The sequence below is a fragment of the Cylas formicarius genome, unplaced genomic scaffold, assembly GCF_029955315.1.
Source record: "Cylas formicarius isolate icCylForm1 unplaced genomic scaffold, icCylForm1.1 PGA_scaffold_5__7_contigs__length_24384050, whole genome shotgun sequence".
Classification (NCBI taxonomy): Eukaryota; Metazoa; Arthropoda; class Insecta; order Coleoptera; family Brentidae; genus Cylas; species Cylas formicarius.
Genome location: NW_026844341.1, coordinates 5,522,273 through 5,538,412, shown reverse-complemented (window position 1 = coordinate 5,538,412; position 16,140 = coordinate 5,522,273). Strand labels below are relative to the sequence as shown.

Genomic DNA, 16,140 nt, shown 5'->3' with positions numbered 1-16,140 from the left:
TTATCAATATTTCTTAATAAATAATAACTTAATTTAAGTGAGCTTTTATCGTTATATACGATTCCCGCTAAAGAAATGTAAAATCGAGGCAAAAGTAATAAATAAAGGTTGTTTCATCAAAACCTTTTATAATTCATTGCGGTTAACGAGAATTCGGCTTTCAGAAGAAATGTTATCGGGGTGTTTTTTAAAAAATATATTTTGCGACACAAAAATAGACGTCTCTAATTTGAGATGGAAAATTAAAAAAATGTAATAACTTAGTATCTTCAAAAAGCATCGTAAAAATTTTGCTTTTGATAACTTTTTATTATTTATGACCATTGCAATTATAATAACCACTAGCTCGGCTGCACTTATACCATCAGAAAAACTGATGTGCTCACAAGTAAAGCTTGCTCCTTAGTGTCTTTCAATTTTGTATTAAAGTCTAGCACGGCGGTAATTTTAAAGATAGTGCAAAATCAATCTCAACCCAATGTCTCGATGTGTGTTTTCAGATCTACCCTAAATCATTATTTAAACCCGGGGTTTTAGAAGATTTTTCATAGTGCGGGTACTTATCTAATGTTTCATTATTCCTAATTTACCAAATAACATCTAAAATTGAGATAAAATGTTGTTTATTTTTGTTAAATTTTTTGCAATGCTTCGAAGCATTACTGAGTAGCTGATCTTATTACTACGTTGCCTTTGACGGTTTTCAATTAATATAATTTTGTTACATATTTTTTCATTAAAAATTAGGTTGGGCCAATTTTTTTTTAAGAAATTTCTTTCTACAAGCTACTATTTAGAAATTTTCTGTATTTCTCCTGTGTCGGTTATTGATAGATTCACTTTCTGACTTTTCGACAATAGTCCCATTGCCTTCTTCAGAGCTTAACTGCAACTGGCTTGCGTTCTACTCTGTACCTGCTTATATATTGTTTGAAAGGGCGGAGTTAAATTAGGGGCATGCACTTTGTTTCGAACGACTGTTTCCCATATTATTCGCGGATAAGATTGTTTAGTTCTTTAGATATTTCTATGGATTTGATTCTCATGATTTAAATTTTATCGAATAAGGTTTAATGTCCTGTTTCATCACTGTATTCGGCAACTGCTGATGAGTTTTGGTTTTAAGGTTGCTTGATATTCTTTTAGGATAGTTGATACTTTTCATCTTGTTTCTCCAATTTATTCTTGACCGCCTGTGTATGGAATGTTCAGTTTTACGACTCTGTAAACAAGAGAGTTGAAAACCGATCATTTTTGGGGTAGATAGTGTGATAATGCATTAATGTATCGGTATGCGTAGGATTTCTGTACGCTGGATACCGCAATTTTAGGACTGATAAGAATATCTAAGAATGTAAAATTATTGTTAGTTTTGATTTAAACTGTAAAACGTATGTTATATGTGTATAAAATTTAAATGCATAAAAAAATGTCATAGATATTCTTGACTATGAGGCCAAATAACACAGAACCATCGGCTACATAGCGTCTTCATAGTTTTGGTTTTAGATAGTGTAGAACACTTTCTTCTCAAAAACTGATAATTATGCATTTTATTATTACGATGAGAAAATTTGATTCCAGATTTTAATATATTTCAAATGGTGTTGACAGTTTCAGGAAAAGGAACTTTAGTAACGAGTTTATCTGCGTCAAAACTAACCGGAATATCGTTTGAATCAAATGTAATGGTTTTTAATTGTTCAGTGAAGTGAAAGGAGTTTAATAGGAAACTATCAGTTTTCCCTGTAAAGGATTTTAATATAGAGGCCAGATTAATATAGGAGCTTAGGAAGGCCTTAGAAACAAGGAATTTCAGGGTCGTGAGTTTTTTCACTGAGAACAAGTACTAAATCGGATTTAAGATTGCGTTCCATTGATGACGTGCGATCTTTTTTCAGTTGACGATGGGATAAGTTTGCAAGAATATCTTAAATTTGTTCTGGATGGTCAGTTGTGCTCATCATTACAGTAGTATTTCCTTAACATGATTTTAAAATTAGTGCGTTGACTATTTTTTAAATATTTGTGAGGCATGAAATCGAATTTTATTAGCTGTTTGAGATGGCACTTTGTTTAGGATGGATTCGGCACTTGAAATGATCTGGGACAATACGCGGGGCAAAAAAAAATCTAAACCTTCTAAATAAAAATATTCCAAAGTTCTTCAAGATAAGATTCCTAAAATTTTTCCCGATATAATAATTTAAAAAAATTCAAGGTATTCTTAAAGTCGGATCCTATTGTCAACCTAAAATAGATCCTACGCATATACAGGACGCAACTTTCAATTTGCTTTTATAGCTTCTTCCATATTAGTATCCTTGACTAAAAAAATAAAGGATAATAAAAATGGGTAATTCTGTGTATATCGAAGTATCATAAAAGGTAATAATAAAATCTAATTTCGAGATTAAATATCATTTGGCATTCTAAACAGTAAATTAGTGGTTCGTTTGGTAAATCCGAAATAATTGGGCATTTTCAAGTAAAATAAACCCTTTGGATTGCCAGTGCTAAAAGTAAACTCCCCGCATGTAATCTATAATGGTGTGGCTCAGATTATTATAAAAAAAAATTTTTTAATGAAACACATAACACAATATTAAACATGATTTATTACGTTATATATACATTAGTACAAACCACTTTACAAAGTTAAAATAATTATCTCATTTATTGTTAAATCAGTCTTCCGATAAGTATTATGATTACTAGTCTGCGCGTTAGTTTCATTAGCTATTTTTTGAATAAATATATTACAAATACAGTTAAATTACAAGTACCACCTATCGGTAAATATAAATATATCTTCAGCTAAATAGCATTTACTGATTTTTATTACCTTAAAACACACTCGTAGCCATTCTTCAGCAGCGCATCTCTAGTAATAAATCTATTGTCCAAATTTCAAATTAATAACGACTCTATAACAATAGCACTTAAGGCCAAATTAAACGTCAAATAGGCTAATTGATGCTAAGTAAAGATAAAAGCCAACGATTTTACCCATCTTGATTTTTGGGAACGAAAGTGAGGTTTCTGTATTAATCTTCTAAAAACAACGGTATGCGGCCATTTTTGCCTTCGATTTTAGATAGAAGCTTTGATAAAGATTCAGATATGTACATTAGTAAGGTACCTAAAATGGTACTACTAAATTACTAAACTATTCAGGAGTGGCAAGCATAGAATCCTTTGTTTTCTAAAATTAAATAATTAGATTACATCCTTATAATAAGTATATGCGTCTTATTTTACTAATTTCATTAAAAAAATACAATGTTAAAGATTTTGGGAGAAATAATTCTCTAAATATACATAAATTAAGTTCTCGCCACAAACACTTCCTATGGAGCAAACATAAATATTAAGTCTTTATTTTCATAGCGCGCATGAATATGAAACAACCAGCAACAGAAATTTTAATTGCCTAATGTTTATGCGGTTGCATTGTATTTCCCAAAGTGGCCAACTGAAAAACGTTTTCTTTTAGCCTATGTAAAGACTTCACACACAAGAAAAAATTGTTGTTCAATATCGAGGTTTAGACATGTTGAAATTTATACAGCTTCAACGCCCTGTAACTAATTTTCTTGTTCCTTGTTGCGCGGCGGAAAATAAGTTATTCGACAGCTAGTATACATTTTGTTGTGGTTTAGATTCTATATCATTTTTTGTTTCCAGTTTTTTTTTTACGTCGTCCATTTAAATTTTATCGAATTAAAAAAAAAATGTTCCGCTTCAATGTCACGCAATATTTTTCCAATAGTAATATTTTTTGAGTCTACTTGTTGGTCCTTAGTTTCGAGTGTCATCCTTTTGCCAAATAACAATCTAATAATCCCCAAAAAGAGTTATACCATATGTTAGATAATCCTCAAAAAGAGTTATACCACATGTTAAAGTTACGGTAATTTTTACAAAGCTAGTTTTAAATTCCTGTAACTAATTTTCATGATAGCTGTTCTTTGTTATGACACCCTATATATTGCGTAATATAGTTTTGTAATTCAGCTAGTATATATTATTTTGTTTTCAGTTGTTTTTTACGTAGTGCCTTTAAATTTTATTGAATTAAAAAAAATGTTCCGCTTTTGTTTCATGCAATATTTTTCCAGTGAAGTCAGCTGTTAATTTTTGAGTCAATTTATTGGTTCTTAGTTTCAAGTGTCATCTTTTTGGAAAACAACAATCTAATAAACCTCAAAAAGAGTTATACCATATGTTAAAGTTACGACAGTTTTTACAAAGCTAGTTTCAACGTCCTGTAACTAATTTTCATGATAGTTGTTGTTTGTTATGTGACCTTCTACATATTGCGCAATATATCTTTGTAATTCAGCTGGTATATAATTGTTTGTTTCTAGTTATTTTTTTAAGTCGTCCCTTTAAATTTTATTGTATTAAAAAAAATTGATCTGCTTCCATTCAATATTTTTCCAATGAAGTCGGATGTTAATTTTTTGAGTCTATTTATTGGTTCTTAGTTTCGAGTGTCATATTTTTGTCAAACAACAATCTAATAATCCTTAAAAAGAGTTATGTTAAAATCAACACGCTAATAATACTCAAATATAGGGATTGCTGCTATTTATCTTGAATCAACTCTTTTGTCACTTCAGAATCAGACGTGTCATTCCTATTAAATAGTGTAAACATTTGAGTGCAGTAAAGATTGCTCGAAAAAGTAACTACTTCAAATCAGTTTAATTTAGCCCAAGAGCTAAACAGGTAAAATATACAATAAATACAGCGAATCTGTATGGAATCTCCAAGCAAATTTGCAGTGCGCAGGCTATGGTATTCCCTGGATGTGACCAGATACTTCGATACTTCTGTAGTGACAACCATAACCTCAAACATGCAATTTTATATTGCTACGATACGTCAAAGTGAATGGAATATTTTTTGATAAATTTAAATAAACATAATAAAAGTGATATAGATACTTCCTTTTACAGCACATATTGATTAGTTATTTGTCGTTCAACCTTTTAATTATCCAATGAACTTTACGCATGAATGCGTATATTCAATAATGTTATTGGTCAACTGCGGCTCATATGTTAAACGGTCATTTTTATGGTTTAATTCACCCTGTGAAATAGTGAAGTGGTACTGAGTATGGAATTTTAACGTTTGTAATGATATCCAATAATAATTAATAACATAAATACAACCATCCACAGAAAATATTTATGTTAGGCTCCAACTGTTCGTTAAGTCCACCTCTTTTTTAGTTTGCCCTGTATAATGGTGGTAAAATAAAAAAATATATATGACGAGTTTATTATAAAAGCCTTTTTGTCGTGTTTTCGCGACCACAGCGCGTCAGTGCGACGGGTACATTTTAAAGTTAGCCCTATGATAAGCGGTTGAAGACGGCCGTGGCATCTTCCTCGTTAGTTTATATCACTTTCTAAGGTTCCTATCGGATATCTATGCTACTCGGCACGGAATATCACGTCTATTCGTATGCGTCGCAAGGCAGTATCCTCGCGCAGGGTTCGTATTCGATGGGTTTGACATTTTTGTCGCAAAATTGATCTGGCAGCGCCGTCTCCCGGTCGTCCACGCACATGACGTTTCTCTTCTTCATCGGCTTCTTCCTCTGAAACAACGACCGTCCATCATGTCAGCGCTACCCACTCATAGATGTCTCCCCCCTTACCCCGGCGGAGCACGTCACAGGACAGGCCTGCCACGGACCTATCCACCACCTCGAAGGACACGGATCGTCATTGCAGGTCCGCACAAGCTTGTCGGGCTTGTCTCTGGGGTCGCACATCTCACCTTCGACGAAGTTCGGCGTCTCCAACTCCGAGGCGATGGGAGAAATGGTCCTTTCCTGACATTGCGGAAGTCTGTATTGCGTACCTGTTCGAAACGATTACTGCAGGATTTTTTACATTGTGGAGGGGAAGAAAGTGTCGTTTAGGAAATTATTTATTATACTCGTGTGGTCTTTTTGGTAAGAATTGTTGTGTGAATATACAATACAGTTTATACATGTAGTTTTTACACACTGTAAGAATATTTTCCTCCAAAAAGTCGTTCCGCAGAATTCTCAAAAAAAATTTCTGCGGCAAAAACTTTATTAACTTCACTGCATTGTTGCCAGGCCTATGTGGTAGTTTACAGCTGTGCGAACTGTGGCATAATACACGGCACTTAGAATGGTAGTCAATGACAAAATAAAATAAAATTATTTGATTTAGCTAAAAAATAGAATCAATAAAAGACGCCAAAGCCAAAGTCAACTATTATAAAAAATGACTAAAGAGTGTAAATAACTAACCAACAAAGGACCAGAGAATAAGAGCAAATAAACTTACGAGAGAAACACTAGCAAAATATTTTGATCTATGTTATGCCAATATAAAAGAAGTGCAGAATACCGGGTTTGTAAATAGTAACTGCCGAAGCTGGAGCGATAAAATTGAATACTTGGGGGTTTTTCAATACGCAGAATTCAAAAATGCAAACAGCAGTGTTTTCAGATTTACCACTATTAATAAAAACATTCTTAAAGTGTCAGAATTTCGGAGGTTTTGCAGGTTTGCGTCAGTGCCAACTTTGCTGTCAGTATTTGTGGATTTTGCATTTTTACAAACCTCCAGCTATGGCAGTTTTGGAGATATTTAAGCGTTACGATACTTGTCACTAACCCGATATTCCCCCGGTTGCACTAATGACACTATCAATCTCAACATCTTGATTTTTCTTTTGGTCAAATAAATTTTAAGAAGTAGTTTTCCCCTCAATCCAGGCTCTTCCAATTTTGATGAGAGGATTTGATGTGCAACGGTATCAAATGCTTTGGAGAATGCAAAGGCTGCGTTAGCGGTTGTCGGAAGTTAGAGCTAAAATTTAATATAGCATTCTGTGTCGATTTCCTCTTTAAGGCCGCATCGAGAGTATGATAAGACATAAAAATTTTTAAAGACAGTCATTATTCTATTTTTTTGGTGTATAACCTTTAAGTATTTGCTTTGTAATTGAAGTTTTTAAAATTGCCGCTAGAGGGCACCGTGCACCGCTTAACTTTTAACACAACAACGTCGCACCTTTTAAATTCGACCAAGTTTTGGTTCCGTGTGGAGTGTGACAAGTATATACGGGACGTATAAAAGTAACGTAAATTGCGGACAATATTTTATAATTGGGTTTTTTAAAATTGGCACCGTAATGTTGTCACATTTCACAATGATATTTATAATTCTAGTAACCTATCGCTGATACGCCTTTAAACTTTTTCTATGTTCGAAAACCTCCAAAATTCTAAAATGTCAAGAACGTTTTTATTAACTGTGGTAAATCTGACAATACTGCTGTTAGCATTTTTCAATTCTACATCTTTATCTTTATCATATTTTGACTACAATGCGGTTGCATTGTCCATGAATAATAAACAAATTCATTAAGACAGCATTAGAATACTGGTTTCCTTTCACATCGAATCGATTTTATCGACAAAAGTTGCGCCACAATCAATCTTTATTGAACTGTCAAACGAAAAATTAATTATTTAGCATAAGACGGATATTTTGCCATGGCCACTTAAGAAGATGAATTATGTCACAGTAATCCAGTTTTCAGGAAAAGTTGCTTTTATTTCAGAAATCAAACCATTTAATATATTTATTTCTCTTAGAATATGTGTTCCATTTAAAAAATGCACTTTTCACTATTTTTGTATCCGGTAAGAAAATCATTAGTATTGATCAACCCTGTAGAAAGTACAACAAATTAAGATATTAGGAAATTCTATCTGCTCCCTCCCTAAACTACGTCCAAAATTTTAACTTTGTACTGGCTCCAATGTTGTAGTAATAAAAATTTAGTTGAAGTTATGTTTTCGTTGGAAAAATTAAGAAAATAATTATTTTCTCGAAAACCGCTGAAGACTCATAAAATAAAATACATAGTGTCCCATTTAAAATTTTAAAAATGCTGCAACTTTTTCGAAGAAGCGACAACGTCGCAGAGTTAAAGATATTTTAGATTGATAGAGCGTCGCCGCTTATGGAACTAACAAAATGTTCAGAACAATCCAATGTACCGTACTTCTAAGGCACCATTAATCAATTTTTACCTAATCCACAATGAAAAATCTATTCTATCGGAAAAACTCACCGCCGCCACACGTTGCCGAGCACTGGGACCATTCGTCCAGTATCCAGGTGTACTTCAACTGTTTGGTGACCTCGGGTTTCCATATGGAATACTTGTAGGTGACACCCGGATTGTATACTTTGCCCCTGAAGAAGATCTAACGAATGGAAACAAAGGCAATTAATGCCGCCATGTTTTGCCGATACGAATTCCATTCATAATCGGACCCTTTGGGGTAATTCGGGGCAGCAACGGCGAAGTCGCCGAAGACAATTCAGTTATACGCAAAGATAATTGATTTAGATGGACGTTTTTGTTTACTGCCAGGGTCATTAATTTCGCCCTTATCTAGGTCTAGTTTGTCATTTGTTTTAATCTAATTTTCGACGGTTACGATTGCCTGTTTGGTCTGTTTTTGATGTAGCGGAACGCGATTGGATTTTGGCGACAATGAAAGAGATTCCTACTACCGATTAGGACAAATGTCCGTACTACGAGGGCTACCTTTTATATTTCGGTATTTTTAATCAAAAACTAAGGGGTGTTTTTTTTCGATGTATAGAACTTTAAGTTGCAATAAAACAACGATGGATTATTCGATTGACATAAATTTTATTTATCCGAAAGATAATCTTGTGGCATTACATTTTAAAAAGAAAATCCCTCTTATATATGAAGATCGAATTATTGTTTGTGGAACATGTCACCAGAGTGCGTAATTACTATAGTAGTATAAAAAAAATAATTCTGTTAATAGAGTGGCGAGGTACTACAACTCACTTTTTAAAAAAGTATTTGGGAAGATGTTAAATAAAATCAAAATATAAAAAAATAAAGGAAATATGAAGTAGAATATGAGAAACGTTTATGTGACACCGTAATTTGTTTTGAATTTAAATGCAACGGTGCCAACTTATTTTTAAAAAATGAATAATAATAATTATAATAATATGAAAAATGAACCTCAATATAGTGAAAGAGTAATTATTTCATAAAAAAGATTTTCTAAACTCTTGATGAAATTTCATTTAATTTTTCTATACAAAATTCTAATGCGGCCGCTTGTACTTGTGCAGGGATTTAATATTATTTAATGAGGTAAGAGTAATAAAAACAGAAATAAACATGAAGGCGTTGCGGTCGATTAAAATGGGATAAACGAACGTTATAAATTCGGAAAGGATTGAAAAGGATTTGGCAATAGCCGTTATTATTGGTAGGGTAGTTTGATGCGCCATTTGGATTACGCGACTTCCGTTAAATTTCGAATCTGTATTAAGGTAATCTGTTTACCTGTCGAAAATCGAATTAACGTTATCGGAAATTTAAAAATCAAATACCTCAGACGGTATAAAAACCGAAATAAGTGCCATTGACGTTTATAGTTTTAGTTAGTCAGTTAATAAGATTAGTGAGGGGGTTCCAAAGATTAGCGCTGTTAAAAAACTAGAATAATAAATAAATTCTGAGTGTACGTATATTAAAAAGTTACAAAACGGGTTGTTTTTTATTCGGATAATAATTTCTCCCAAAAAGGACAATTTTCAGCGACTTTGAACTAATTTTCCGCACTGTACAGGGTGGCCAATATAATATAACCCTATACCTTATCTCAGAATATACGAGGTGTACCAAAAAATGTTATATACGAAAGTCACCTGGATCGAAACGAAATTTAATTTTATTGTATTTTTGCATACACAGGGCACTCAGTGTTACCTTGGGTAAACACAACTTTCTTTTTTTGTAAATGGAACATCTTGTATATTATTACATTTTTGGATTCTACTTAAGCTTCTAGGAAAATTTCATATACAGTGGAAACTCTGTATAGCGAAATTGAAGGGAGTGCTTTTTTTCGATATAAAGAGTTTTCGTTATAAAGAAACACAGGCACTTGAAAAATAACAATACGCTTATGTGTTCTGTAATATTTAATTATTTTAGATACATATTTTAACATCTACTTAGGAACATTTTATATAAATATTTAAGGACTACATTTAATGTTTCAAGTAATCGGTCATTTTCTTTTTAATTTTTTGGCTTATATTTTTACCATTTCTTCGATAGGGGCATCTTCCCCATGATAAATAGAAAATTTTCTCTAGCAGCTTAATTGAATATAGGGCTTATTAAATGGTTGGCGGTGGTCCCAGATCAACTTCTTCATCTTGTTCTTCTTCTTGGTGCTCTTCTTCACCCTTTCTTGCTTGTTGTAATATGACTTCCTCTGTCAAGTCCGCTGTTGTAGACAAATCCTGATCTATCACCATAAAATTTTGCAACTCCTCACTTGTAACGTAATTGTTCTTGAAACTGCTTTATCCACTCGCTTAGTGGCTGATCATCTTTCAAGTCCTGTTCGCATTCTGTCTCGGTAATAACTGCTGCATGACCATAGGAGTTTTGGATTGTTTCTGCTGTCACCTCTTTCCAAGCTTTACTAATAAAGTTGAGTGCATTTAGCATATTAATGGAAAATTTGTCTTCGGACTCGATCAGTTCCATTAAAATGTTTTTCCTGTATCGACTCTTTCGGCTTTTTATTACGCTCTTGTCCATCGGCTGTAATACACTTGTTGTTTTGGCTGGAAGAAATGCCAATTCAATATTGCGTAGATTTGGAATGTGGGGATGTGCAGGGCAGTTATCTAAGCGAAGTAATATTTTCCTCCCCTTTAATTCTGCATCCCATTCCCGTATCTCCTCTTCAAAAATTTGCGATGTCATCCATGCAGACTTGTTTGCCTTGTAAGTGACCGGCAAATGATCGATGTTCTTAAAACATCGTGAGTTAGTTGATTTTTCAATCACGATACTGGATTATAATTTTATTTCAAAAAATAAAATAAACATACGAAAAATATAGAAAACCCAGAACCTGAAAACCTGAACCTGAAACCTGAACAACACCATTCAATAACATACAAGGCGTAGTATTTGAAAAAACGACATGTCGTTGCACTTTGAACACTACTTACGTGACATAATTTTTAAGCGTTCAACAAATACCTTTTTTTCGATATCAGTTATTCTAAATTTACCACTGCAATTTAGACTACCGAATAATCACTTCACAACATTAACGTATGAAAGTTTTTCATTCAAACTCAACCCTACTGAACTTGGCACTGTGCACGAAAATGAAATCCTACTCCGCATACTACTTAGATGTCCTATTTATCATGAGGTTGGAACTATCCTATGGAGTTTTTTGTGTATTAGTCTTCACGGAATCAATTGAAAAATAAAGTAACTCTTATATACCGAATATTAAATAAATATGAATGTAATCACTTTTTTAAAATCGCATAATATTCATTTTAGAACGAAATCACATTTCTATGTTTCTGTTTACAAACGTTGAGATTAACACTTTATCGTTTTTCAAGTTGACTTCGTAAAGACTGAGTAATAAAATGGTAGATAGGTACTTACTAAACCGATTTTTTTTGTAATGGCTACTTGTTCAAACAAGCAACACGAACGCGTCGCGTCTATGTTTATGTTTGATTCTGTCACACATTCGCTCAGACTGATAGCAATTTTATCAATTCTTGTGTCTCTTGAAAGGCGTGGGCGCGATATTATTCAAAATTAAGGTTTCCCACAAATTTTTTCAAATTCAAATTTTTTTCCATACTAGAATGACCGAAAAATAAACAAAAAACACAGGCAATAAAAGTGGAAATGTGATAATTTTTTTCACTTTTGTTAAAGACAAAGGTATATGCTTAATATCCTCAGACACTGTGTCGACATTAAAAGAATATTACATAAAAAGGCAATACGATACAACACATGAACAACAATATCAATACTTAATATTGCAACTAAGGATAGACAAGTTTAATCTAATGGAGAAAATTTGGGAAAACAGCGGGCTATTTTTAGCAAAATAAATAAGAACTAAAAGTTCAGATTTTCACGAAATTATATCTTTTTATATGACAATTGTTTCGACAACACCGTGTCTTTATCAAATGTAATATTTACAAACTACCTGCTACTATATATACCGAAAAATGACAATAAAACTTTAATTAATGTTGTTCTGAGAATTTAAGTTCAATATAGGAGAGGTATTTGAATCTAATTGATCTAATAGTTTACAGTTGTCTGGATTTATTTTTTATTTATAATTTTATCTATAATGGACGGATTGTAGCTGTTGTTCATTGCAATTTGTTTAATGATATTAAGTTCTTTGTTGTAATTTTCTGTTTAGAGTGGCGTATTAAGAAGTCTGTGTATAAAAGAGTGAAATGCAGCCATTTTGTGTGTATAAGGATGATTTGAGCTGTTATGTATGACTGTGTCCGTGTGTGAAGGTTTATGATAAACGGAAAAATCTAATTTGTTTTGCGTTTTTGTAATAGTTAAGTCTAAAGAATTAATAGAGTTATCCTGTTCAATCCCGATAGTGAATTTTATACGATTATGTAATTGGTTAATGTAATTTAAAAAAGAATTCAATTGTCTGTCCGTTCCAACAAAGCAAGCAAAGACATCATCCACGTACCTATACCACCATAGAAAACTTTTACTTAAAGGATGTTCTAGTATGATATTTTCCAAATTATCCATAAAAATATCGGCTAACAAAGGGCTAAGTGGGATTCCCATAGTCAAACCTGTCAAAAATTTGTACATTAAATTCAAAATAATTTTGGTCTAAAGATACTATTAAGCAATCTAATAAATCTTGTTTCGCCAATGGGTTAACCTGTTTCCGAGTTCCGAGTTAGTCGATCAATGCAAAAGAATTTTTTATTGCAAATTTTGGTTTAAAATCTGTGTGGAACTTTAAAATATTTACTAATTTTGTTGAGAGTTTAACTGCAGGAGCTGCTACGTGAGACACGACTGGTCTAATGGGCATATATTGTTTATGTAATTTAACTCAAGAATATAATTTCGGCGGTTGTGGATTCATAATTATTAAAAAATATTTGTCTTTGTCACTAAATAGTATCTTTGATATAACTCGGTAGGATCGTGTTTGATACATTGGAAAAGTTCTGGTTTAAGAAAACTGTTGCTTTTTGAAATATATTCTGTGAGATCGATAGCTGTGACCGTCTTCCCTTTATCTGCACGTATAAATATTATGTTATTTTCAGAACCTTTGTTTTTGATAGTTTTTACTCGTGACATTTATTTTTTTTATTATATTCGCTAATACATGTTTGTTTAAATTAGAATCGTTAATGTCCTTAATTGCTAACTCACAATCGATCCCTAAACAGTCGAATTCTCTATTAATGTACGAGTGCTTTTAAAAATCAAGCTTCCTTATTAAATAAGTCAGTAAAGGCTAGTTTTGTTGTTTGTTTGTTTGTTGTGAGTCAAAGCAAAACTGAAACCCTGATGATGATAAAAGAATTTCTGATTGCTGTTGCAGAAATAGCATTTACTGATAAAATAAATAATTAATTCAAACATTAGCTTATCGAGATTCACCATTCCAAGAAGAATTGGACACTTTTCTGAGAAAATAGCAACAACGCTTCGTGAACGCATTGCAAAATTCGAATACTGTTCTTTAGCACTTGATGAGAGTTGCGATAGCTGGCTACGTGGTATTTACAACAAATTTAATATTAACGAAGAATTGTTCTTCAAACTGTAATGCAATGGCCCACAACCGGTAAAGATCTGTACGAGGGAGTAAAGACAGTGTTCGAATATTTTTCAATTTCATCACGAAAAGTGGTGTGCAAAAAGTCTGAAATCATCATGAATTTAAAGAATTCTCGTATTTAATACCGACGCATACTGGTTGGCTAGAAAATAGAGCTGAAATGCTAAAAAGAGTATAAAATCTAAAAAGCCAAATATAATTGTCCGTGGATGTGAAGGGGTATATGCCTTTCCTCATTTTGGAAATATAGAATGGAAGTGAGGTTTTTTGTTTCTTATCGACAAAACTCAGCATCTTAATGGTCTTAATGTGGAACGTCAGGGCAAAGGACGGTTTATTAACAATTTGGAGCGCAAATTAAACCTGTGAACACTTTCCACAAAAAGAAAATGTTACTACATCTCAAAAATACATTTTAATCAACGAATTTCAATCACGATTCCTTATGTTCAAAGCTGAGAAGAAAGCGGTTTTCATGAAAATGTTCCTCGCCATTTAATATCGATGTGGATTCAGTTCCCGATCACTTTCAGTAATTGACATGCAGAATAATACCGATTTGAAAAATGCATTTTTGTCAGTAAACATTGAAAATTTTTATAAATTTAATTTGAACCCTAAGAAATTTCTGCTTTTGATGAAAAATGCAAAGCAAATAATGTCTCTGTTTGGAAGTACGTATGAAGTACAATGACATTATTTATTTATTTCATTTATTTATTTATTTATTTATTTATTTATTTATTTATTTATTTACGCTTCAACCAATTTACAAAACAAATAGAGAGAAAAACAGCAGTATAACTGCTAGAATCAGGTCAGATGAAAATATAACAATAACAATAAATAAATAAAATAAATAAGAACTAAAAGTTCAGATTTTCATGAAATTATATATATTTATATGAAAATTGCTTCGACAACACCGTGTCTTTACCAAATTACCAACAATTGTCATGTGAATATATAAAATTTCGTGAAAATCTGAACTCTTTATTTATTTTGTTAAATGGAAGTAAAAGCCACCTCAGTTCAATTATTAAAAAAAAAATAGAATAATAGAATCAAGCTTTAGACAGCACGCTTTAAGTATTCTAGTAAAGGGTGAATAAAATTAATCAAAAATGACCGATCAAGACTAAATGATACAAGATTAAAATGCGGAGTGTGTATCAATTATGGCTGATACTAATTAGTGCCAAATTTTTCTGTTCTTTTAATGTAAGTTTTTATTTTGCATCAAAATTCGTCGCCAAAATCTTTACTTTTAATTTTTTTTTAATTTTTTGTATTCTAAGGTCTATTACAAAATAAAGTTGTTTTATGTGCGACCAGCGAAAAAAGATTAAAATTTAAATTGGTCCGTTGATTAAAAAGTTTGCTCTAAGGAAGACTTTTATTCCCTTATAAACAATAAATAAATTGAATTGAATTGAATTTTTTTTATCGATTTCTGCTAAAGTAAAAACTCCCCAACTTACCGACACGACTATTGGTTCCTTGATGGGCCCCGGAATTCTGATTTTCTCCAAATGGTTTTCCCTCTCGTACAAAGCTTGCGTCCCCGCGATGCTGTACTCGCCAGGAAGTGTGATGTGTCTGCAAACAAAGCGAATTCAACTTCAGGCATCAACATCCTCCTCGCATGCAACTTGTGCGAGTTTCTTCAAGAGAAAGAGAGAGAATGACCAAAAGAGTTTACATTAGAGTTGTGTCAATCGCGATTGATTCGATCACTCTGATTCAATCACTTCATAGGATCGAACGACCGAATCCAGCTTGTTCGTAACGATTCGATCACCTTGTTCGCTCTCGCTGCCGCCCGACCGGTCTGAAGTGACCGAATACGGGACGACCGATCGAGCGACCGTACCAAAACAAATCGAATTCGCCGCAATACGATTCATTTGAATGGTTTAAGATTTAAATGCACGACTGAGATAGGTCACGGAAAAGGAATGGGAGTATTGTTATAATTATTCTATATTATTGAGTTGCGACATCGATTGGTAGATTTGCTTATGTGTTGAATTGAATATTGAATGAAATATCTATTACCACACAGGTATTTAATTTATACAATTACTGGTACAACCCAATACGTAGCACCTATTTTGTTAAAAGCATGATGTCATAAAAAGCAGAACACAGGTAAATATACTAATAACTAAAACAGCAAACAGAACAATAGACAACAATAATTCAAATTCAAATGAATCTGAATCGGTCGTTCGGACTGTTCGGATTCAGTGACTATTGGCCACTTATGTAGGCAACAAAAAGTATTGAAACGATTGATTGAAATGATTGCTTTTCGAAATTGGTCAGTGATTGATTCGGTCCTCGTAAAATAAACGATTGACAAAACAATAGTT

General features: G+C 32.7%; 1 protein-coding gene across 7 annotated transcripts in view; it reads right to left on the bottom strand.

Moving 5' to 3' along the window:
- Positions 1–2,628: 2,628 nt before the first annotated feature.
- LOC132702109 (A disintegrin and metalloproteinase with thrombospondin motifs 7) overlaps positions 2,629–16,140 on the bottom strand; it is a 185,340-nt gene continuing 171,828 nt past the window's right edge. For all 7 annotated transcript variants that reach the window (XM_060670548.1, XM_060670546.1, XM_060670544.1 and 4 more), the window contains 4 exons: positions 15,247–15,364; positions 8,140–8,275; positions 5,675–5,880; positions 2,629–5,614 (listed from right to left, as the gene is read on the bottom strand). In XM_060670548.1, coding sequence (XP_060526531.1) covers positions 5,471–5,614; positions 5,675–5,880; positions 8,140–8,275; positions 15,247–15,364 — 604 coding nt within the window. In that variant the 3' untranslated portion in view covers positions 2,629–5,470. The remainder of the gene's footprint in view (positions 5,615–5,674; positions 5,881–8,139; positions 8,276–15,246; positions 15,365–16,140) is intronic.